Consider the following 23820-nt stretch of genomic DNA (forward strand, 5'->3'; position numbering starts at 1 on the left):
AGATGTGCCAGTGAAGGGTTACGTTGGATATCAGGAAAAGGTTCTTCAGGAAGCTTGGTGGGGCACTGGAACAGCTCCCCAGGGAGGTAAGCCTGACACCATTCCAGAAGCACTTGGACAAAGCCCACAGACACACAGTGTGAGTGTTCGGGTGTCCTGTGCAGGGAGAGGAGATGGACTCCATCATCCCTGTGGGTCCGTTATAACTCAGAACAGTCTATGACTCTGTGCTTTCTCCTCCCACCAAAGTGTTGTGGAAGGGGGCAGGGCCCGCGGCCCCTGAAGGGTTAGGGTTGGGGGTTAGGGTAAGGGTTAGGGTGAGGGGTTAGGGATAGGGATAGTGTTTGGGTTAGGTTGATGGTTAGGGGTTAGAGTTAGGGTTAGGGGTTAGGATTAGGGGTTAGGGATAAGGATAGTGTTTGGGTTAGGTTGATGGTTAGGGGTTAGAGTTAGGGTTAGGGGTTAGGGGTTAGGATTAGGGGTTAGGATTAGGGGTTAGGGGTTAGGGTTACAGTGATGTGGGCAGGGTTTAGAGTTTGTGTTATAGTTAAGGGTTAGGGCAAGGGATTAGGTTTAAGGGTTTGGTTTAGGGATTAGGGTAAGGGTTAGGTTTAGGATTAGGGGTTAGGGTTATGTTTAGGCCTTAGGGTTGGGGGTTAGGTTTAGGTGGTTAGGGGTTGAGTTAGTGTTAGTGGTTAGGTTTAGGGTTAAGTCTTAGGGTTTAGGGTTAGGGGGTTGTGTCAGGGTTAGGCTTTAGCAGTTAGTGTTACAGTTTAGGACAGGGGTTAGATTTTAGGGTTAGGGTTAGGGGTTAGGGTAGTGGTTAGGGTTAAGTCTTAGGGTTTAGGGTTAGGGGTTTGTGTCAGGGTTAGGCTTTGGCAGTTAGGGTTAGTGTTACAGCTTAGGATAGGGGTTAGATTTTGGGGTTGGTGTTAGGGTTAGAGTTAGGGTTAGTGGTTAGGGTTAGGTTTAGGGGTTAGGATTAAGTTTAGATTTAGGGTTAGGACTAGGGGTTAGAGATATGTGTGGTTAAGGCTGGGGTTAGGGTTAGGTGTTACGGTTAGGGTTAGGGTTTAGGTTTTAGGGTTTAGGTGCTAGGGTTAACGGTTTTAGGGTAGGGGTTTAGCATTTACGGTTTATCGTTCACGGTTAGGTTTAGGGGTAAGGGTGTTGCAGCCAGAGATTCGAGTTAGGGTTAGAGTTAGGGAGGTGCAGCTGTTAGGGTTAGAGTTTGGGTAGGGCTAGGGGTTAGGGTTTAGGTGATTTAGGTAGGCGTTAGGGTTAGTGTTAGATGTTAGGGGTAGAGTTAGGTGTTAGAGTTAGGGTTAGCGTTAGGGTTTAGGGGGTTAGGGTTAGTGGCTAGGGTTCAGGGTTTGGTTTAAGGGTAGTGTTTGGGTTTAGGGTTGGGGGTTAGGTTTAGGTGGTTAGGGTTTGAGTTAGTGTTAGGGTTACTGGTTAGGTTTAGGTTTAAGTGTTAGAGTTCAGGGTTAGTGTTTCGTGTCAGGGTTAGGCTTTAGCGGTTAGGGTTACTGTTAGGGTTAGCGTAATGCGCGCTGGGGGTTTGGCCAGAGCTCCCTTAAGCCTCCTCCAAACCCCGCCCCCTCACCCGAAAGCCCCGCCCCCATTCCGTGTTGGGGCAGGGCCAGAGCTCCCCTGAGAGCACCGCCTATTCCGGCCTTAGCCCCGGTCCGCCCTAGCCCCGCCCCTTCCGCCTCGCCTCACTCTCCCCATCCCGTGCTCCGCTCAGGGGGCGGAGCCAGAGCTTCCCAAAGCCCCTCCCCCAAAGCCCCTTCCACTCTCCCGCGCACTCCCGCCCAGTTCTGCTGGAAGGAGGCGGGGACAATTGTCCGAAAGAAAGCCCCGCCCCTATAAAGCCCCGCCCCCTCCGTTGTTGCTCCCAGGCCTCCCCCCGCCCAGTGCTTCAGGCCAGGGGCGGGGGCAGGGCTACGGCCGAAGAGCCACGCCCCACACTAAGCTCCTCCCCCGCCGCCCTCGCTCCCCGCTCTCTCCGCTACCCCGCGCCGCGGGCGGGGGCAGCTGTCCCTCCCCAAAGCCCCTCCCCCTCCTAAAGACCCAGCCTCCCTCTCCCCGTGGTGCCGCGCGCCGGTGCGCAAGATGGCGGCGCTGGGCGCGGGGCGGAAGCAGGTGCGGCAGGAGGAGCTGCGGCGCCTCATGCGGGAGAAGCAGCGGCAGAACGCGGGGAAGAAGCGGATCGACTCTCCTTTTGCCAAATATCCTCGGCACGGGGGATGGAAGGGAGGGTCGGAGAGGGTCGGGGTCCCGGTCCCGCGTGCCAGTGCTTTCCCTTAACGCGATGGGCACGTACAACAGCTTGGGGCACCTGAGCTGCTCGCTGTGCAACGCGGCCGTGAAGAGCGAGCTGCTGTGGCAGACACACGTCCTGGGCAAGCAGCACCGTGAGGTGAGGCCCCCCCCGGGCGGTTTGTGGAAGCGATGCGGGAAGGGAGACGGCAGAGGTTTCGTCTTCCTGTGTTCACATTTCACCGGTTTTGCCTCAGCTTAGTAACTTTGGATCGCATGGCTGAGACGGGCAGGAGGGAAAACCCCGCCTCGCGTACTGTGCCCAGTTCTGGAATCCTCAACGTAAGGATACGGAGCTGTTGGAACGGCTCCAGAGGAAGGCTGCAAAGATGATCGGAGGGCTGGAGCACCTCCCGTGCGAAGACAGGCTGGGAGAGTTGTGGTTGTTCAGCCTGGAGAAGAGAAGGCTCCTAGGAGAGCTTATAGCGACCTTCCAGTACCTGAAGGGGCTACAGGAAGGCTGGAGAGGGACTTTACAAGGGCACAGAGTGATAAGACCAGGGGCAATGGCTTTAAATTGGAAGGGGGAACATTTAGATTAGACATTAGGAAGAAATTCTTCATGATGAGGGTGGTGAGGCACTGGCACAGGTTGCCCGCAGAGGTTGTGGATACCCTGTCACTGGAGGTGTTCAAGGCCACGTTGGATGAGGCCTTGGGCAGCCTCATCTAGTGGGATGTCTCTGGCCATGGCAGGGGAGGTGGAACTGGATGATCTTTCAGGTCCCTTCCAACCCAAACTGTTTTATGATTCTGTGTGCTGTAAGACTTGCTTTGCTTCCTTCCACCACCTTGAAATTCATAGAGCTCTGCTTCATAAACCCTGCTCCCCACCCTCTGCTGCATTGGCATGGGAAGCTTTCAAGATAGCTCTGCAACCACATACTTAGTTTTAATTCGTTGAGCCTTCACAGACTGCCATAGGCTGACAGAATTGACAGTGGGATAGGTAGCTCAGAGATACCTACGCTAGTTAAATAACTTGTGAATAAGGCAAGCTGTATGCTGGCTTAAATTAGAAGGAGCATTGTCTGCTGACTGAGGGCACTTATACTTGGTTGTTTCGTGTTGGCAAGGCTGGACGTGAAATGCACTGGACATAGAGTGTAGTTCGATGTTGGCTGGGCTGGATGGGGTGAGTGGGTTTGAATGTTGTTCAGGAATGGCCAGGAGCCAGAGAGGGAAGGTTACATCAGCTGAGTGGTCTCTTCTCCGAGATAAAAGAGAGATAGGATGAGAGGAAATGGCCTTGAAGTTGCACCAGGGAAGTTTTAGTTTGGATATTAGGTAAAACAGAAAGAGCGGTGAAGCACTGGAGCAGACTGCGTGGGAAAGTAGTGGAGTCACCATCCCTGGAGGTGTTCAAACAGCGTGTAGATGTTGTGCTTTGGAAGGTGGTCTAGTAGGCACAGTGATGTTGGGCTGATGGTTGGACTGGGCAATCTCAGAGGTCTTTTCCAGCCTCTGTGATTCTATGCTTGTGGACATATATGCTGGTGGGTAAGAGATGAACATCTGCCAGGAGAGAATAGTGTTAAAACAAGCCTGCTTGTTCAGTCTTGTTTTGTTTTCTTAAAACCTATGTAACTATTGGAAAGCCAGCACTTGGGAGAGTTGGCCCGTGCACTTCAAGGGGTGTACTCTTAAAATGGAGCTGCTCCCACCTTAGCAACAACTTTTAGCTGTCATTTGTCTGCAGCTTGGGCTGGGAAACCCTCCTTGGGATCTCTTTGCTGCCTTTATTTTATTAAGGGACAGCTTACACGTCATTAAGGAAATGTGCTTTCTTTTTTCTTTATAGTTTTGCAGTAAAGGTAAATAATGTGTAAAACAATTTCACAGAGCTTGTAACTTGGATGCAACCTTAAATTTCACTTTTTTAGTCTTTTTTTTATCAAATTCTGTTGCTGTTCCTTAGTGATCACTGAGAGATTGCATTATTTTTTTTACAAGTAGTGAGGAAAAGACCAAAAGAACTGAGGGGTTCCTAGTTCATTGCCTGCATTCTGAGTAGATCATTGCGTCAAGGCACAGTAACATACCTTTAATACTACTGCTGTGTTTTAATTTTAAGACACTTAATATTCCAGGACCCCAAGATGAGTCTAGCCTCCCTGCTCTTTCCACCAGTGTTTTACTGGTTCTGCTGCTGTAAGCATCACTGATCTCAGCATTTCCTTTCCCGCTCTTGCAGCTCTCTTGTGTAAGAATTGATACCTTTGCTCCAGTGTCACATCATTCAAGAGGCTGACAGAAATACTGGTCTTGGTTTGGTATCCATGATGTCTATTTCAGTGACCTTGTTCTATAAAGATAGCAGCTCACTAGAGTAAACTGCTCTAAAAGCACTATTTTAGCTGTGCTCCAGAAGTTCCTGCTAGAAAAGCTTCCTGAATTTTGTACTTCTTTACAGAGAGTTGCAGAATTAAAAGGCACAAAGCAGACAGCGTCTGGTTCAGCTGCTAGCACATCATGTCATCCTGTCAAGAGAAAAACTATTGACACAGAAAATACAGAGTTAAAGAGATTAAAAGGTAAGGAGAAAAAGTACTTATCAAGCACTTGTCAGACTGTAGCTTTTTTTTTCTTCTTTTTTTTTTCCTGTGGAAATGAGTGTGAATACTCAAGACCGCTAATTGAATGTCAGCACGATGGGGGGAAAAAAGTCTATCTTTCTCTGCAATTTCACTAATCAGGAGAAAACTATCTAGTTTTCTTCTGGGTTGTTGGTTAAATTAGGTCATGGAGCTGTGGGCTCAGTCCAAAAAGAACCACAAACACTGTAAGTTAAACAGTAGAAGCACTTGCCCTGAAGTGGTGTTAGTCCTTTTCTGTGGGATCAAGCCACTCATTTACCTCAAACCAGCCATGAAATAAAAGTTCATGCTAAAGGAAAGAGAGTGTTTTTTTTTTCCCTTGATGCTATTGAATGTGTAAATACACAAAATGCACGAAAGTGTGCATTTGTGAACTTGCTCCTGTGGTAGGAATCTGTTTGAGGTATATTTCTTTTTAAAGCATGGATTGTAAGAAGTGACTCTTGGCTGTTACACAGGTACAGATGAAAAGCCACACACGTCTACATCTGGGTAAGTAGATGTTATTACGTATGAGTTTTTTATAACTGTACCAACTGCTGTATTCTCATCCTGTTCTTCCTCATCTGTCCTTCCTTAGCAAAGAGTAAAGATTCAGAGAATCAGCAGATCCCTGTTTCTGCTCATTTTCTAATGTGGGTGTGTATTCCTAAATGTGGCAGCATCTTTCTCAGTGCAGGTGATAAAATCATGTTGTTAAGTCCTAGAGTCCCTGACAGAACAGGAATTCTCTTACTGTCACTGTCAGCCTTTTCGGGATTAATATGTGGTGGTATTATGCAGTTTGCTAGAATGAAAATAACTAGATTGTGATGTGCACTCTAATCTTTAATGTCAGCATACTGCCTAAGAGACAGTAGTCTGAAATGAAGATAAATGTAAAATGTATATTTAAATTTAAAATATAATTAAAAAAAAATTAAAAGCTACTTATTCACAAAAACTACCAATAAATTTCATCAACAGATGTTTATTAAAATGTTATTGTCACTTAAAATCCATATGCATATTTTGCAGTTGAATTCCAACAAATAAAAGAGGGCATTTGTCTTCATGGGATTGGGTTAAGCACCTTACTGCCACCAAAGATTTTTGACAGTAGTTAGAATTATAGAATCATAGAATAGTAAGGGTTGGAAGGGACCTTAAAGATTATCTAGTTCCAACCCCCTTGTAATGGGCAGGGACATCCCACTAGATGAGGCTGCCCAAGGCCCCATCCAACCTGGCCTTGAACACCTCCAGGGATGGGGCAGCCACAACTTCCCTGGGCAACCTGTGCCAGTGTCTCACCACTCTCATGGTGAAGAAATTCCTCCTTATGTCTAGTCTAAATCTGCCCCTCTCCAGTTAATACCCATTCCCCCTCGTCCTGTCACCACAAAGCTTTATGAATAGCCCCTCCCCAGCTTTCCTGTAGACTCCCTTCAGGTACTGTACAGTCGCTATAAGATCTCCTCTGAGCCTTCTCTTTTCCAGGCTGAACAAGCCCAACTCTCTCAGCCTGTGAACTGGACATCTTTGGGGAGTTGGCAGATGTCACACAAAGCCTGCAGGTCTCCTGTACACAGGATGAATTATTATTATCTTTTGTGCTGTTATCTTGACTCTAGAAGACATAGACCTTGTAGAGAATTTGTGTGTGTGCAAAATTAACAGTTGAGAGGTTTGTTCATTATTAAATTGATTGGTATGATTATTTTGACGTGTAACCTGGAAAAGTGTTTGGCTTGGAGATCTGCAGCTCCTCTAAGGAAATCTAGGTTTTCTCATTGCTGAGCCTATGTGGCTCTTCTAAGCTGTAGTTCTGAGCAGCAGTAGCTACCCAAAATAAGTAGTTGTGTTATACGTGAAGGTTATCAGGGTTTATGTGACATGTGACTGCTGAGCTATGAATTTTGTATTTAATGATTGTTCACAGAAGGTATACTGATGCAAATAACTCTGAACACAAAACCAGAATTTCTTAAGGTACCCTTCTTCCAAATGCACTTTGTGATGGGATATCTATTAATGTTTCTGATCTTGAATATTCAAATACAAAAATGGAACTGAAATGTGTTTTCGGAATTAACCTGAGCATTTCTGGGGAACTTCAAGTGAAAGCAACAAACGTGTGCTGCCTTCAGATGGTGGTTACATCGGTAGCTGTGCAGTTTAGTGTATTGTACAATATGTAAGAGATCGTATTGCTCACAGACTGGATAGCCTTTGGATACTGGACTTCAGCTGATTTTTGTCAAGTTTGAAATAGTTATGTTGTGTGTGTTCTTTACCAGGCTACCAGCAGACTTTTTTGATGAAAAAGAGCAAGCTAGTGCAAGCAAACAGCTCTCAAAGGGTCCAGGTCCCAGTTTATTGTTAGGAGCTTATGATGACGATGATGACGATGATGAAGAGGAGGAACAAGATCAATCGAACAAATCTTCTGTTATGAATAAAACTGAAATTCCACCTCCAACTCAAGAAGTAGCAACTAATTCTCTGCCTCCAGGTAATGGTGACTGAAATAGGAGGTGATTCAGTAAGGAGAAGCTGTGTTTTCACTGATGATGGAAGGGGTTTAATTTATTTTTCTAATTATCACTATTAGCTGGTTAGAGTGTGTAATGTTGGAATTAGAGAAAGGAGACTCTTTGCTAGCTTGTTACTGTGTGGTACTTTCTCAGCATGCTTATTGATTTTTATGTTCTGATTGTTTGAGGCTATCAAGTGAAATAATGTCTGGCTGTTCTTCCCTTGGTTCAGTAAGGTATTAATTGAAATTCCTGCCCAGTTAGAATTTTATAAAGAAGCTTGAACATTGTTCTTTTTGTTCATAGGCTTCTGTCCTTTCTTGTAGACTTCTTTGACAGCAAACCTACAGCTGCTCCTATAGTTTCCCATTCAGGATCCATACAGAAACCAGAGGTACAAGAGAAGGTAGTGGAAAGGTAAGCAGTCGTATCAAATATTGATACATTTGGGAATCATAAATAAACATTTTCCTTCCAGGAAATACAGACTGTGATTACATAAAAGTCTGTCATAATGCTGACTTGTATTCAGAATAGTTTATATATACATCAGCATCTAGCATGATTTCAGACATGTATTTTGCACCCTAAGGGCATGATAAGAGATGAAGCAATGCTACACAATGTCTGTTAGACATCTCTATTTGCACATTTTAATACAGGATGCTTTTGAAGCTTAGTGTCAATTAACTGTTTGTGTGTTCTGTAGTAATAATTCGGCTCACTTAAGCATTTTTTGGCAGTGGTTTAGGCTTTCAAAAATAGAGGCTGTGGTGCTTAAATGTTTGAGGGCTCAGCACACTGAAAATAAAGTTAAGGAAGCCTAAGCTCTTGTTTTGACAGTGAGGTTTAAACCTGTCTGTGCAGTTCTTTGTAAGTTAGGTATGACCAAACAGAAGAAACAAGTTTTGTCAATTGTAGGTAAAACTTGGGGACTAAATAAACTCACTGCGTCCTTTTATGAAAGAACATGGCTTTTATTCTTGACTATTTTTAACTCTACGATAAAGCAGGTTGTAAAGTGTTAACTTGAGATAATAGTAATCAAACATTTCAGGAAAGAAAACACTGCTGAAGCTTTGCCAGAAGGCTTCTTTGATGATCCTGAAGTGGATGCAAAAGTAAGTGATCTGCTGTCTTTATGCTGCTGGATTTATTTCTTGCCAGTTTTAATGATTTCCTGAGTAGGAAGTGTAATTGATCATACCGGAATATAAGAAAATTAGTTAACTGTTTAATTCTGTATTAATTAGAAGGCATGAAAAGGGACAGAGGCAGGCAGGAAGAGATTGTTAAATCATCTCTCAGAATGTATTTTTTGGTCGTGGTTCCTTGTGGCTCTTAAAGAAAACCAAAGAAATGTTACTTGTTGGTTAAAATGCCAAACTGCAATTTGGACAATCCACCCGTTATTTTATTTCTTTGAGTTAACCCAGGAAAAGCATTTCACCTAATTTGTACATCCAGTTCTGCTCCTGAATTGAGGATATAACAATAGTTCTTTCATGTCCTTTGAGAGAGATTCAGTTGAAAAGTCTTAAAAGAGTTACTGTGTGACTGACAGTACAGCTATTTTTATCCTAATGGAAGGTAGATGGACATACACTGTAACCTCTAGTACTGGTGTTCTACAACAGCAAACTTCATTCACAATCCTCTTCTCTTTTACCACTGTGTGTTTTTTGACACTTGGAAAAGAAATGTGGGCATTCAATATGTTTCTCAAACAAACCCACAAGAAAAAATCGTGGAATTTTGATCAAAAATAATTTGTACTTCCTTCACGGTACCAAATGATGACCAAAGTAAACATTGATAATTGAAATACAAACTTTTTTTCTTTTGTAAAATTTTCCACAGATGTGATGGCTTTTCTTGATTGAAATTGTGTTGTAGGCTCAAAGTCTTTTTTTATTTTCCTTGAGTGTATTTCCCTATTGTTCAGACTTCAGAAGGTAGCTGGTGTATTTAAATTGGGTCGTGAGGTCAAGCGGTGACTTCTGAATAGGAGACCTTCCAAATAATGCTGCTCTATGTTCAGTTAATTCCACTGTTCCATTCACAAGCTTAGGTGTCTCTTACTTGTTCTGGCAAGATTCTTTTGGCACTTCTCATGCCCATGTGTTGGCATATGTGAATAGTTTCGAATAATGACATTTTGAAATTGAAATACATAGCTGAAAAAGCCCTGCAACTTTTTTTTTTTTAATTTTGTATATGACTAATTGGAATGAGAAATTTTTCTAATACTTAAGCTTCTCAACTCCTGGTGAAGCTGTTACAGAGCAGGAATGCCTAGCCAGCAAAGGAGAATCTGTCTATATCTGTGAAGACTCTGGTTAGTGACCTTTGTTCTGGTTATCAACTCAGCTGATAAAATTTACAAGTTGAATGCATGTTCTAATAAGCTCTTCCTTGAATTGCCTGCAGGTGCTCTTATTTTCAATGAATGCTTTCTAAGTTAATTTGTAGGGGAAGGAAGATGTTTGTGACGCTGCCTGTATTGAGATGGCTGCAGTGATTCTGTGTTGGAAATGTACCCCAAGTAATTATTTTCAGAATTAACAGTGAGCACTTGGAAGGGAAATTGTGGGCTTGGAAAATGTTTGTTCTTTGTATCAGGACTTGATAAAGCATATGGATTCTGTATTAGATAAATATTTCAAGGAAAAAATAATATCTTTAGTGTTTAAATTTATTTTAAGAAATACAAATAATTATGAATTACAAAAGACAACCACAATGCGTAATAACACAGTACATACACATATGATAGAAATAATCACAGAACAGAAAAAATGAAATGATGACTATTACTTCCCAGTACGTAGTTTGCTTGGAAGCTTCTAATTTATTCTATAAACTTAATTCATACTACTGGATTTGGTATAATCATTCAGGAACAAAATGTACCAAACTGTAGTCTTTACCATGATGATGACTGATGTGTTACCAAAAGATAGGAACAAATAAAGGAAAAATAAAACTAATGCAAAAAGATGGTGTCATGAATTATTCTGTTCAAACTGCTTAGTTCTCCTAGCTATATAATTTTGACCCAATCCAGAGACAGGCTTTATCTGTCATTTAACATGCGTTATATGCCACATCTTCCAGTCTTGAATTGTGGAAGTTTTGGTTACACAGGTAAATTATCTTGTTTATTCACTTGTGTTAAAAGCACAACCTGGTTTTGATTGCCTTAGTTGTAGATCTTAAACGCATTCTTACAGCTACTGCTTTTTAAGTTGACTTTTCTTAGTAGTTAATGCTGTCTACCTCAGAAGAAAAAGCTTTGCATGTTATTAAAACTGGTATGTAGCTGTACTATTTCTTCTTTTAGCTAACAAAACTAGACTAGATTTGAAATACAGTCAACTACCTAACACCAGTCAGACTAGTGACTGGATAATTTGATATCTTATGTTATGCCAAAGGCAAATAATTCACTGCTTTTTGGCTTGCGAGATAGCCGCTACATATGGTTGAACAGGCAGCTCACAGAAGAATTTAAAAGTTATCACCTGACATAGTGAAATTACAGACCATCAAATTAACAGACTTAGTCACTTTTTAAATCCAAACATTCCACACCGTCCATTCTTAGTCAATTATTCTATAATGATTCAGTCAAGGACCTTGTTTTAAGCCAGGAGCAGAGTCAGATTTTTCCTCCCAAACCATTGTGCAGCTGCACTCTCTTATTCATACACGTAACTTAAAGTAACACTTGAAGTATGTTGACCAAGCTTTTCTGAGAACACATAATTTGTCCTATTCCTCCAGGTTTTACAATGCCCCAGAGAGCCACTAGATGTAAATTATTAAGAAGTCTGTTTTTTCATGTTCCTTAGGTGCGAAAAGTTGATGCTCCAAAGGATCAGATGGACAAAGAATGGGATGAATTTCAAAAGGCAATGCGACAGGTCAACACAGTAAGTAATGGAATCTATTTTTATTGATTCTAAATACTATACACAATAAGGAAAACAACAGTTTCATGCAGCTCTGCAGAATGACTGACATCTGCATTTGTCAGCTGTTTGTTGCAATGCAGTGTGTGGTTAAATGCACTTTAGAAATGAGCAAAGGATTCCTTGTATTTTCCACTTAAGAGGAATTAGGTTGAAAAAACTTGATCAGGATCCAGTCATCGACATGTATCTAAATACATTTGTTGAATTGTATTTAAATAAGGTAGCATATACTTCCGATCAGTGTCCTGTATCCAAACAGGACACAGTCCTGAGCTCTTCTTCAGATGAGATATATCCATACTTTTAACCTTGGAAAAACCAGAAGAAAACACTACCCGTTTGTCTTTTTTGAAAAAGGATCTGTGAAGTGTAGGTAACCTAGGTTTTATGGTTAATTTAAATGTACTGGAAATGAACCCCAAAATTTGGGAAAGTGACAAAAGATTTAGTGTGTGATACACGTAAGTCAGCCACAATTTTTCTGTACTTCCTATTTTTTTACTGTTTAACATTGGATGGAAAATCTTCCTGAAACAGGTTTTTATCTGCCCTTTTGTACAATATAAAACTGTCTCTAAAGACACCTGGTGCTCTCAGTCTTCCCTTAAGAGTATTTGCTGGTTTTAAAATTTTACTTGTAAATAATTGCTTGTATGTCAACTGTGAAGGAAGTGATGCAAAAAAATTTGTCATTGCTCATTTTAAAGTGGTCAGCACTAGAAACAGAGCGAAATGTTCATACAGAAGCAATGGTGGATACATTTTGCTAGCTTTAGCCATTCAGATAATTCTTCAGCTTAGAAGGGATCTTCTCAGTTATGCGTGGACCATTGATTGCATAGCATCTCCCAGACATTCAGATTTGAGAAAGTATATGCTGAAAAATATAACAGGTTAGAAACACTTCGGGATCTAGTGTGAATATTTAATCAATAATTTCAATAAGCTTGTGCAATTAAGTCCTGAACATTGGGATATAGCTCCTATTTCAGCCTCAGACTTTGGATGCGCGTAGTTTGTTTATGCTTAGTTTGAAATAGTAGTGTATTGAAAAATTCAAGAAGTTAACCCCAAAGCAGCCAAACTACTTTTAATTTTTAGTTTTAAGAAAAAATAATAATTTCCATTTAAAATTAAACCAAATCACAAGTCTTTTTCTGTGTTTGCCTTCAGTGTCTTTTGTGGAGGTGGGAGTATACATATAGGAGATTGGCATTGACTTGAGGTAGAGAGGAAGAAGGGAAGACAGAGACATCAGAAAGGAATAACAGTGGGATTCAGGGTGAAAGTGAATTCTCTTAGTGCTTTTCTGGTTTAGATTTCAGAAGCAATAGTGGCAGAAGAGGATGAGGAGGGACGACTAGATCGTCAGATTGGAGAAATTGATGAGCAGATGTAAGTAGATCAATTTTTCCTCAAACTTTCTGTTCTCCAGCACTAATGAACTGCTATTTGACTACAGTGATAGTAATTTTAATTTTCTGCAATACTACCTTTTGTTAATCACCTAGATATTTAAAGGAGAAAGACAGACTCCCTCAAGGTGCAGAAGGATACCTAATAAAAACATGATTTTTGGTGCAAAGTTGTGTATTTGTTTCCTAGGAGAGAATGCACTAGAATCACTGAAAATACAGCAAGCAGGCATGAGCAAAATAAAACAGTGGAAAGCAAATTCTTTTAGCAAAGTGTCACCCTTCCCCCACCAAATGTCTCAATTTGTATTTCTCTGAGAATTCTGATTGAGGTAGAGTTTATGTGAACATTTTTAAAAAACAAGTCTGATAGTCTGCACTGCAAGTAGAATTTCAATATCGATATTTGTGTTCCTACCATCCATTTGCTGTACTGAAAATGCCCTGTTCTATGACTAAATCTCTGGGTTTCCAATAAAAGTATACTTAAATGTTTTGTTGAACGATGCACTTGATTACATGAAGTGGGATTGTTTTGTTTTGTTGAAACGGCATGTGTAGCAGTTGGATCAGTATTAGTTGAAACTGAGTAACCTGAAATACAGCTCAGTGGAAGATTGCTACTATTACTGTGTAGCTTAACACAGTGGTTAACAGTATTAATGGTAGTGCTAGTGACTGGAAAGAAAAAGATTTTAGATTTTAATGAACCTTGCAACAGAAAGAAACTACTAAAAATTAAAGCAAGACTTAAGCCATCTGACCGAATTTGCATTCTACAGATAACTGGCAAATAATAGTGTTAGGTTTGAACCGAGCGTTGGTAGTACAGCAGTTTCTTTTAACAATGTTCAAATAATTTTGGAGAGGGCTTTAGCTAAACCTGTCTGTCCTTGAGTGTTCCTTTTTATCAGTCTTAGGATGCTATAGTACATAGAACCAAATTCAGAAACATGTAGAGAATTTCAAGTTTGTTACCATAATTATTTTTCCCCAAATAAAATTTCCAAATAGGTTTCTAAAGGCTGTTTTCGTAGCCTTGTCTTCTGGGTGCATTTATAAATGCAGACTCTTTCAAATTAAATTCAAAATCAAATTAATTCCCGTGGCATTCCTGTTTTCCTTAGCCTTCAAATCTTTAGCTGTGACTATCTGTAAATAATCATATTGCAGATATGCAGGATCCAGATAATAATCTTTCTTTGTTGACTCTTCCTAGCAAATAAGAATGAAAGAAGCAAAGATGTATTTAAATACTACTTGGTATTTTCAACATTATACCCCGTTAAAATGGCTAGAATAAGAGCTATAAAACATATTGCAAGAACAGAACATTTTTAGTAGATGGAAAGCTGAAACTCACAGATTGTGTTTACTTAAAATGTTCTGTTATAGCACACAGAAAGCAGATAAAGGTTCTGAATGCTCGTGCTACTTTATTTTCAGAGATGCCACCACTAAGTTATCAAAATTGAGAGCCAGTTGATATTTCACCTTTTTGCCATACAAGAAAATCATAAATGGCATCTCTTTTTGTGTGGAAGTGGATATTGGTTCTGTGTTTATTTTTTTTAAAAATGCTTTATGGTAGTACTGCAGTTGTTAAACATTTGGAATAGTTCTTGTTGCTAGAGAACTGTCCACATCTCCCCTCTGGTCTGTTTCTGCTTCATTAATACAGAGAAGGTGCACTAACATATTGAAAGCTTATTTGTGTAATTGGTGGGAAGCTGTGGAGATTTTTTTTATCCAGAGTTATAGAGTGAAAACTCAGCACTGTAGAAAGTCCAATTAATATGGAAAGACCAAAAGTATTAATTGTTGGTTTACTTTTCAACAGTGAGTGTTATCGCCGTGTTGAGCTTTTGCGTAACCGTCAGGATCTGATGAAAGAGAAGTTAAAAGAAGCCATGAAATTAAGAACGACTCAAGAGAAAGAGGATGAGGCTCTTGGTAGCGAAGATGAAGAAGAATTGCAGGATTTGCTGTCTCAGGACTGGCGGGTGAAAGGGGCTTTATTGTAGCATTTCTGCAATGCCACTGATACTCTTTTTATATGTGATATTACTTCCATTGTTAGAATTGAGACACTTGTGTTAAATATTTATTTAAAGAGGATTGTGAGATGGTAAAAAGCCAAATGCATTGCAAAAAACCAACTCTGTAGATCTACAGTGGTGTATTACTTGCTGTAAAAACTGTATATTGCAAATGTTTTACAATATCGAATGCACCTTTCCTATTAAAATTATTGGTTTCCTACAAGAGGTATTTTAGAGGGATTAATAAGTAACTGAAGAATCTCTGAGCATTAATTATATCTGGTAATTTTGAGATTTGGCTTAGTGTGTATAGAAGTAAAGGACCTGCAAAAGTGGTAGTGTCTGTAGTTTTCCCAGATTAGAGGGCTAGGGAAAGGAAAATAGTTTGCATTTATACTATCTTAAAATTTGTAAGTGCTTTTCTGTCCATTGCCCCAGCTCTCAATAAAATATGTACATTTTTTCAAGATCTGTTACAATTTCTCTGTGCACGTAGGGACCAAGCTCTGAAACGCTGAGCTACAGCTTCTCCACAGCGTATACTTTGTGATGCACCATAGGCAGTGCTGAGTATTTTTCTTGATAGCATCTTGTTTTGCTTAATGCAGCTGTAGTGTAGCATCCCTCACGTTTCTTGAACCAGAGGACTGAAAACGCAGTGGGTATGTATCTGTATAAGTAAAGAGTGACAAAATGCTAGAGAAGGTGCTGCACTGGAAACTGATGAGGTAAAATAATTTAAAATCATTTATCCAGCTGCAAATACTGGAAGCTTTCTTAAGATATTATCTTAGGAACAGAGAGCATCTAAAACTGATTTCTGTTCTGAAAAACACAGATGAAGTAAAAACGAAGAACCAGCAAACTTAAGACTGGGACATGGAAAGCAGAACTACCTTGAGCTTTGGTAAGTTGTCTCTTTTTTTAAAAAAACAAAGCATATTTTTTTACTTTTGCAAATCTCAAAATTTTTCAAATTTGCTGAGGACTTTTGAAAAAAGAGGAGAAATGTGTGGTTTGATTTTTACTGAAAAGTAAAGTTGTGAAGGAATAGCTTAATATTTTACTTTTTAAAATAAGATTTGCATTTTAAAACAAGTTGGTGATGTTTTAAAGGGAGAAAACAAGCTTTGTTCTTATGAGAGCGTTACTTGCCTCAAAGATGTTTATTAACCAAGCAATAAAGAGGAAAACTAAAGCTAGATGTTTGGTTTGCATCCTTTGGAAGAAAGATATAGTATGGTGGGAGCCCTTTCTGTATTGTGAGATTTTTTTTTTACCACTCCTGGTATCCATGATCCTTGGGTTCAGCTCTTTATATTTATAAAGCTGTCACAATTCAAGCCATAGTCCTTAGCCGTTTGGTGCATCTATTTATTCATGCTCACAGATGCTGGCTTAGAGCTGTTTGTTTTTGATTGATATAATGACCATAAGTGTAAGAAGCTGTTACTGCTAAAATGTTTGACATGATACTGCAGTCTTAGATGAATTTGTGCTGTTGTTGAGATAGCAACATTCAGAAAGTGTTGAAATACAGAGTATAGAAACATTCAGAGAGGATTGAAACAAATACTGAATGTTTTGGCAAGTTGGAGAAAATTCACTTGGGCCAAAACTGAAATAAAATTTCTTTCTATAGCGTGAAACATTTGAATATCAAGGTATACGGTGCCTGTCATGAAAGATCTCTAGATCAGTTTATCACTACAAAAGGAACTTTTGTCTGAGAGGGTGGTACAATATGAACAGATGGACAGTTAGTTTCAAAACAAAACAGAAGACACTCCCCCAATTTCACTCTGAGAAGAGCTAAGCTAAGTTTCTAATTGTTCTGCTTTGCTTTTCACTGACCTTACTCAACAAAGTGTGCTGGCTTGTCAACAATGAACTTCAGAACCACTCTCTGCATTTGCCTTAATGTCAGAGAAGATGATGTGACTAAAATCAAGTCACACTGAATGTCATGGACATACATGGTTTTTGGCAGTCTAAAAATGTTAAGCTCTGAGTTTATAACTTACACTTCCCTTTTGTACATATATCTGTAAATTTCATTTTGTACACGAGTCTGCAAGTATCTGAGCACCAAAACAGTTCAGCTGGTTTAGTTCAGTTGCCTTCTTCTTCAGAGACACCTAGTGGTAAGAAGCTGAAGGCAGTGAGGTTAGTCACAGTGCAGTTTGTGCATTCCAATCGAAACCAGTGCAGCCCATTGTTTTAATTATTACTAGGAATAGATGGCAGGAATAAACACCAGATCACTCATCTCATCACTCTATTCATTATCCTTGCATAACTTCTGTTGAAACAGTAATAATGATGGACCAGCCAGTGGGTTATGTATTGCTGGGGAAGTAACTGACAGCACTGGTTCCTCTTTGTTGTTGCCTGTTTAAGAGTTGATGCTTTTTCCCTTGGAGGGATCTCATAGATCCACAAACAGAGCTGTATATAAGTTTTATACAGCTTGTTGCGTACAACCGTATGTTTCTTTGCAATTTGAAACAAAGCTTTTGGAGAGCTTTGTGAAGAAGTGACTTTGCTATCTGTATACTATATGACCACTGATGTACATGTTCTGTTGTGTCAAGAAGGCAAGAAGTTATCCCGCTTTTTAGCAGTGAATGTAACATGACCGCAACGGACAAGAGGGAATTATTTCAACCTGACTGAACAGTCAAGCTAACTAATCAAAGTAAATGATCTCCTGTGTCTTAGACAAACGTAGGCATAATTAATTTATATTTTAAATCTGTCCTCAGTTTTAGACAAAAATTTATGAACTTCTGATCAGCTACCAGAGCAAATAATTGTTATTAAATGTATGCACTTCCTTAACATCTTTCTAAGTTCTTAACTTTCTTGAATTTGTTTTTTAAATAATAAGGATGAAAGTAGTTCTGGTAACTAGCCACTGTGAAGTTTTAATCTGTAGCACAGTAGAATTGAAAAGACTATTTTAATTCTCTGATCTCCGGTACTTCAAAATACTGAAGAATCAGAATGAAGGGGAAGACTTATCCTTTGTAATCCTTATGTATTGATATAATAACGCAAAGTGTTGCCCAAATTTTAAGAACTATGCAATTTCTTACTACCAAAAAAATAATTCTGATTCCCCAGCTCAGTGGTTTTGAAACTAGTGACTTCCAGGGCCAAAATGTGTGTGGGCATGTGTAGGTTTGAACTGGATTTCCGAGGAGCAGCTCTGCAGGGAGCAGCCAACTACAGCTGCAGCTACTGGTTGTCAGTAGTTAGCTGTTCTCCGGCAAATGCAGTCAATCACAAACAGTAAGTAGTCTGTGCTGCCCTCTCTCCTGCCATAGAAGAAATAAGCCTCTGCTGTCATGACTTAGGAAAAAAGGGCTCTATTTGGTACAGAGGAACCCAAAAGAGATTGTGCAAAAACAACCAAACCAAACTAGCAACAACAAACAAAACAATATCCTCATCTGCTAACATGATTGTTTGTCATTCCTCCAGTAAACTGTGTTGTTTTTAGAATTTGTTTCAGAATTACAAATACTGGTTAAAATGAACATCAACCTTAGCTTTGGTCAGGCCTGCTGCCTTCAGTTTGAAGAGAGACAAATTTTGCTCATTACATGCCACTGTAATTAAATTCTCTTCATTTTATCTTCTTAAAAACACTGAGCTAGAAATAGCTCTGATGAGGAAAGTTGTTACTCAAAAATTTTAAGCACTTAAATACTTCCTTTTTTCTTACAATCAAGAAAGCTCGCTCTAGGAAATCAGACATTCAGCCGATAGGAATCATGCTGTAGCTGTCATTACAAATTACAGTGTGAGTATATAATGTTTCAAAAAATCCCTTTTGTTAGGTAACATCAGATGAATCTGACACTTCTCTTTCATTTCAGTTACTGTCTTGAGACATATGCCAGTCTGTAGAGTGGCAGACACATGCATCAATGCAGCAACTGATTTAATCAACTTTACTGCATCCCTTCCTGGAAACAAGAAGTAAGTACACTTCGGTGGCAAGAAAGGCACTGTATCTTGTATCCCTAGATGCAAGGCTCGGGCCAAGAGATTGAAATTTTCTAGGGTGAAGCAGTTTTTCACTATCTGCTTTTATTTAATCTTCTTTTCTCCAGTTCACTTAGAACTACCCTGGCTTGTTAGCTGGGAAAAGAAATGCGAGCAATTCCCTTGTGTAGACACCTAAAACAGGTCTTTCTTCAAAAAATGGAGCAGAGGGACTAATGTCTTGCATAACTGGTGGTTACAGATGATGTAAGAGATCTGTTCAAATCCCTCCTCTCTATGCTGTCCTCCAAACAGACAGTTCCTGTGATCTAGCTGAGCAGCCTAATAATTTCAGTCTTTCCTGTAGAAGCTGTGTCACTGTAAAAGGATTGAATTAGTGAGCACATGTGACTTCCTTGTTTGATAATTGTGACACTCGCCTGAGAAGAAGGTCTTATTCCAAGTATGTAAATAGTGCTGAAATACATTCGGCCGAGATAAAGGCTATGGAAGAAACTGGATTTGGATCTCCCTGGCTGGTGCTTGTTTTCGTGCTGTTGGGTATTTACAAATAAGAAAAACAGTGACTCTTCCATTTCTGCTTAGTTTGGGCCAGGAAGGTTTAGTGCATGCTTTGAGACTGTCCTGTGAAACCTCAGGACCATGTCCATGCAGCCCAGTGAGGCTGAGGCACTTGCCAGGTGCCTATGTTCAAGGCATCAGTGAGATTTACGCTGTTAGCTTCCTAGGAGCCTTGACTGGCACAAATATGCACCTTGAGGCTTATAGGTGCCCTCTGGCTATGTCTGAGAACAGAAAACACTCTGCGTATTAGCTGTGGACTATGTTGTGTGGCTGAATACCTCTAACCTTGTTTGTTTTCCTTCGGGCTGACTGTTCCAGCCAGCATTCATACTTTCTATTTTTTTTTTCCACTTGAGAAACACAACAGAGCTTCTGGAATTCATTTGAGATGTTTGCCAGAGCTCTGATGACAATTCGATGATGTGAAAGCTGCAGAACTTGTGCTGTCTTTCGTTTGGAAACTCTGAATTGTGTGGGCAGTGACCTTTTCATACTGGATGCCTGCTTCCTCCTATCTATCTTTGGCCATGAGTGGTTTAGTTTTCTATCCTGGATAATATGTTTTCACTTTTTTCCCCCCTCCCTCCAGATGTACCTTCTCATGATTTATTTACCTGTTTTGTACATTAAAAAATATCCAAGAATTTTTTCTTGCCATTCAGAAATCTTCTCCAACTGAAATAATTAAAATGAGTCCTCAATTAGACTCCACTATATCACATTTCTGCTTGTATTTTTTGCCAAAGCTCTCTCAAAAGACTTCTTTTCCTTTGTTGGTGTGTTTTCCTCATTCCACACACAAACATGCCCCTGCACTTGTTTGTTTAACTCTCTGTCTTTTCTAGCCAATTCTGCAAGGCACATCAGAATTATTTATGTGAAAAATGCTGTACTTGACAGAGCTGCTGCTGCTCTTGGCCTAGTAGCTCTACTGGGAGAGCAAAGCCTTGACCTATTTAGTGCTGAGCTGCAATAATGTTCTCCTTTTTTTTCCCCCCTCATTTAAACTAGCCAGAGAAATAGCTTCCCCTGTTAAGGAAATGAACAGTATGCGTTTAGGAAATGAGGAGTACAGAGATGAAAGCAGCTTCAGATCTCCTTTCAAGAGTAAGAAGTTAAATACCTTTTAAGTTAAATATATTTTAAGTAATATAGTACGACAGCCTATGGTTCTTCCAACCCAAGTGTTGGAATAGCTAATTCAGCATTTGGTAAGGCTTCCTAGATGCTGGGATGCAATGAGACATTCTGTAATCATCCTCAGCAGCCTGATCTTAAAGGTCTTTTCCAACCTGAACAATTCTGTGATACTGAGTTGCACTGTGGCTGCGTCTGTATTGAAAAAGCTGTCGACTTCTCTACAGATTTCCAAGTCTGTATGCTTATCTTGGCCATACTGTAGTTCCAGGCTCAGATTCAAGACCCAGACAGACAGGAGCTTTCTGTACCCTAGAATCCGTGGAAAATACTAATGATATGCCCCACAAGTACTCAGCCAGAGCAGTGAGGGGAGTGGGACCCCAAGCTAAATACAAATATTGACCTTATTAGAGTAGGGATGGAGGTTGCAGCAATAGTCTTGTGTCATTAAGGATGCTACTTACTTGCACTGCCAAAACCTCTGTTTTCTTAGGAGAATAAAGCAGTAAATATGAATTGCCAATTCCCTAAATGGAGAGGTGGCCAGAGGGCAGCCAGAAGCCCTGAATGCAGCAACAACTTGGGGCCAGCCCCTTTCTTTCACTTTCAAGTGAAGAGAGAATTTGAAGCTGTGACTGCAGTGCTTCAGCATATCCAAAGGAGGAGCCCAATGTCTCAAGCAGAGCAGCAGGGCAGTATGAAACATCTCTCTGGGCCAGCTCTCCATTGTCCTGTTTTTATGCAAGTTGTCACCCTCCCTCCTAGCTGCTGGGCTGTTTTCCTGGCAGGGCGAAAGGTACCGTCTAGAAGCCTCCTCACTGAACAATGCTGCTGGGAATGGGAAAATATGAAGGGTCTTAGCAATAATGTATTCAGCACCTAAGTTTGTTCTTGTTTTTCTTTCCCCAGTATCTAATCCTAAAATCAGTATGGGAAACCACCAGAATCATAGAATAGTTTGGGTTGGAAGGGACCTTAAAGATCATCTAGTTCCAATCGCCATCATCTAGTTCCAACCCCCAACCAGAGACAAATACCAGTGTCAAACAAACCAGTGTCAAATACCAGATACAAATTCTGTCCTTTCTATGCAGTGTGAGAAGTTCTCCAAGAGCAACTTTGTTAAAAAAAATAAAGTATGGCAGAAATAAGTGGTTACTTCACTAATTACACCATCTGGCTTCATCTAATCATAACAAGACTCATCATCTCTGACAATGGTCTCATGTACTTTCTAACGTTGCAAGCATTGCACAGCTGTTACACTCTTTCCCAATGAGCACTGGGACCTTAAGCGTGATAATATGAAACCTTTAATCATTAATGAAAACAAGCAATTTGTCTATGATCTTAGTTTGACAATCCATAAAATAGTGTTTCTCAAATGACAAATTAGCAACTTGGTTACAAAGAACAAAGTTTAAACAACACAACAGTTGTATGCACAAAGCTACCACGTCTTTTTTTTTGTTTTTGTTTTTTTTTTTTTTAAATCAGGAAAAAATTTATTTATAAAAACTTCTTATTTAATTTACTGTTGAGTCTCTAGCTGAATACAGTGGTTTAGAACACTAATGGCCCATGCTTTCATACAGATTAGCCAAAGCATGAACATCAATGAAAATTAACCCCCGAAAATAACTTTGCTTTATGTTATGAGCCACAACAGTGTTAAAACTGCAACAGTAATGAAAGCAACACAAGAGTTAGGAAGCACAGTTGCTTAAAGAGTAAAGGAAGTATTTTCTTTTGATGTGTCAGAATAATAAGAAAGTTAGAAATGGCAGAAACTCCTCTGTAGGTTAGTCCATAGAAAGCATTGTCTCATGGGGCTTTGGAAAAGTCCTGTCTGGTGGCTAATGCACTAGGGCATGATGAGATACATTACAGAGCCCCCAGGCCAGTAACTTCTGAAGACAGCCTAAAATGTAGGAACAGAAACGAGGAAAAGAAAAGGAGAAAAAAAAAAAAAGGCAAAAAAAGAAAAAAATCTTCTCACTATTAAAAAAATAACACTTGAGTACAACCAGCATAGAACAGCATTTCAATGCAGGCAAGTTTTCTCACACAGAGGTTGATGCTTTGTTGTTTTTTTAAATGTCAGTTATTGAAAGAGTTACAGTAGTCCAGAACAATTTTACAGCAGTTCTCTAGAGCTGTTAAATAGCTGAGGTACCTTGACATTGTTTCCAGTCTTTCCTTCATTATATACAAACAACCCAAAAAAAAAAAAAAAAAAAAAAAAGCCCAAAACAAACGAAAAAAAAAAGCCCCACAAACAACAAAACCAACTATAACCCCCACTTGGATAAGTGCAAACTGTAACAACGGCAGTTCTACAAAGGGTTACAGTGACAAAACTTAGTGCAAAGGTACTAAGGTGAGGAAAAGCCCACAGAATACAGAAATGACACAAAATACTGAGATAGTACTTAGCCCTATACAATAATAATAACACACTTTGAAATACCAGGTTTTAAAAAGTATTGCATTTGCGTTCTGTTTTTAGTTTATATTAAAATGCACTGAAAACAGTTCAATTGTTAAAGCTTTGTGTCCAAGGAGTGCAAGGTGGATGAACATGGTGGGCTAACGGGATTCTGGATTTGGAAGCTGTGAGGAAAACAATATTGCATTACTGAGTTATGCAACAGAAAATAAAAAGAAGGTGGATGGACAAACGGAAAATGCAGTTAAAAACTAGTTCCAACAGCTAGCAACCAGCCATTTACATCACCCAGCTCTCTTCGGTTTGGCAGCAATTAGGTGTCTGGTTTTAGTTAATCTGAGCATCACTGAGTTCGTGTAAAAGGGGTGTTATCTGTCCAGGCAGCAACCTTTGAACATCCTTTGCTAAGCACTAGATTTTATTCATAATTACAATACAACCCAATTGCATGGCTTGTGGTGAGTTAAACAGGGCTGTATTTCGTACAGAAACCTAAAAAAAATGGTTGTTTTAGCTGAACAAAATATACGTGGGAGAGGATACCAGTATAGTGACTGTGTGTCTGATTTGTACCTGCTATTAAGTACTTGGAGCTGTCAGTATTTTGTCAATATAGAGAGGTAAAACATCTGTGTGCAAAAGGAAGGAGCCTGCTTTCTCTCTTTCTCTCAAGTGGAGTTCCTAAAATCGGAGTTTTTCCAAACCAAAATAAAATTGTTGCACCATTTAAAAGATTGCAGTGGAAAGGCACAGGTGCCTGGTATTTTTTTTCTTGTTGTCTTCC

The 23820-nt window shown here is 39.9% G+C and overlaps 2 protein-coding genes across 7 annotated transcripts in view; one reads left to right on the plus strand and one right to left on the minus strand.

Annotated features, from left to right (window-relative positions):
- The first annotated feature begins 2002 nt into the window (after positions 1–2002).
- Positions 2003–15338, plus strand: ZNF830 (zinc finger protein 830). Its single transcript, XM_009563038.2, has 10 exons — positions 2003–2231; positions 2323–2422; positions 4736–4856; positions 5378–5411; positions 7199–7413; positions 7762–7852; positions 8493–8556; positions 11290–11370; positions 12731–12807; positions 14668–15338. The coding sequence occupies exons 1-10, from the start codon at positions 2116–2118 to the stop codon at positions 14849–14851; spliced, it is 1083 nt and encodes a 360-aa protein (XP_009561333.2). The 5' UTR covers positions 2003–2115; the 3' UTR covers positions 14852–15338.
- LOC104061156 (poly(rC)-binding protein 3) overlaps positions 8567–23820 on the minus strand; it is a 508057-nt gene continuing 492803 nt past the window's right edge. For 2 of the 6 annotated variants that reach the window (XM_054057135.1, XM_054057137.1), the window contains one exon: positions 8567–12289. In XM_054057135.1, coding sequence (XP_053913110.1) covers positions 12229–12289 — 61 coding nt within the window. In that variant the 3' untranslated portion in view covers positions 8567–12228. Of the gene's footprint in view, positions 12290–22070; positions 22509–23820 lie in introns of those variants that run through there. The other 4 variants (XM_054057134.1, XM_054057129.1, XM_054057130.1 and 1 more) reach the window with 4 other exon arrangements.

Source organism: Cuculus canorus, chromosome 2 (genome assembly GCF_017976375.1).
Source record: "Cuculus canorus isolate bCucCan1 chromosome 2, bCucCan1.pri, whole genome shotgun sequence".
In the NCBI taxonomy this organism is placed as follows: Eukaryota; Metazoa; Chordata; class Aves; order Cuculiformes; family Cuculidae; genus Cuculus; species Cuculus canorus.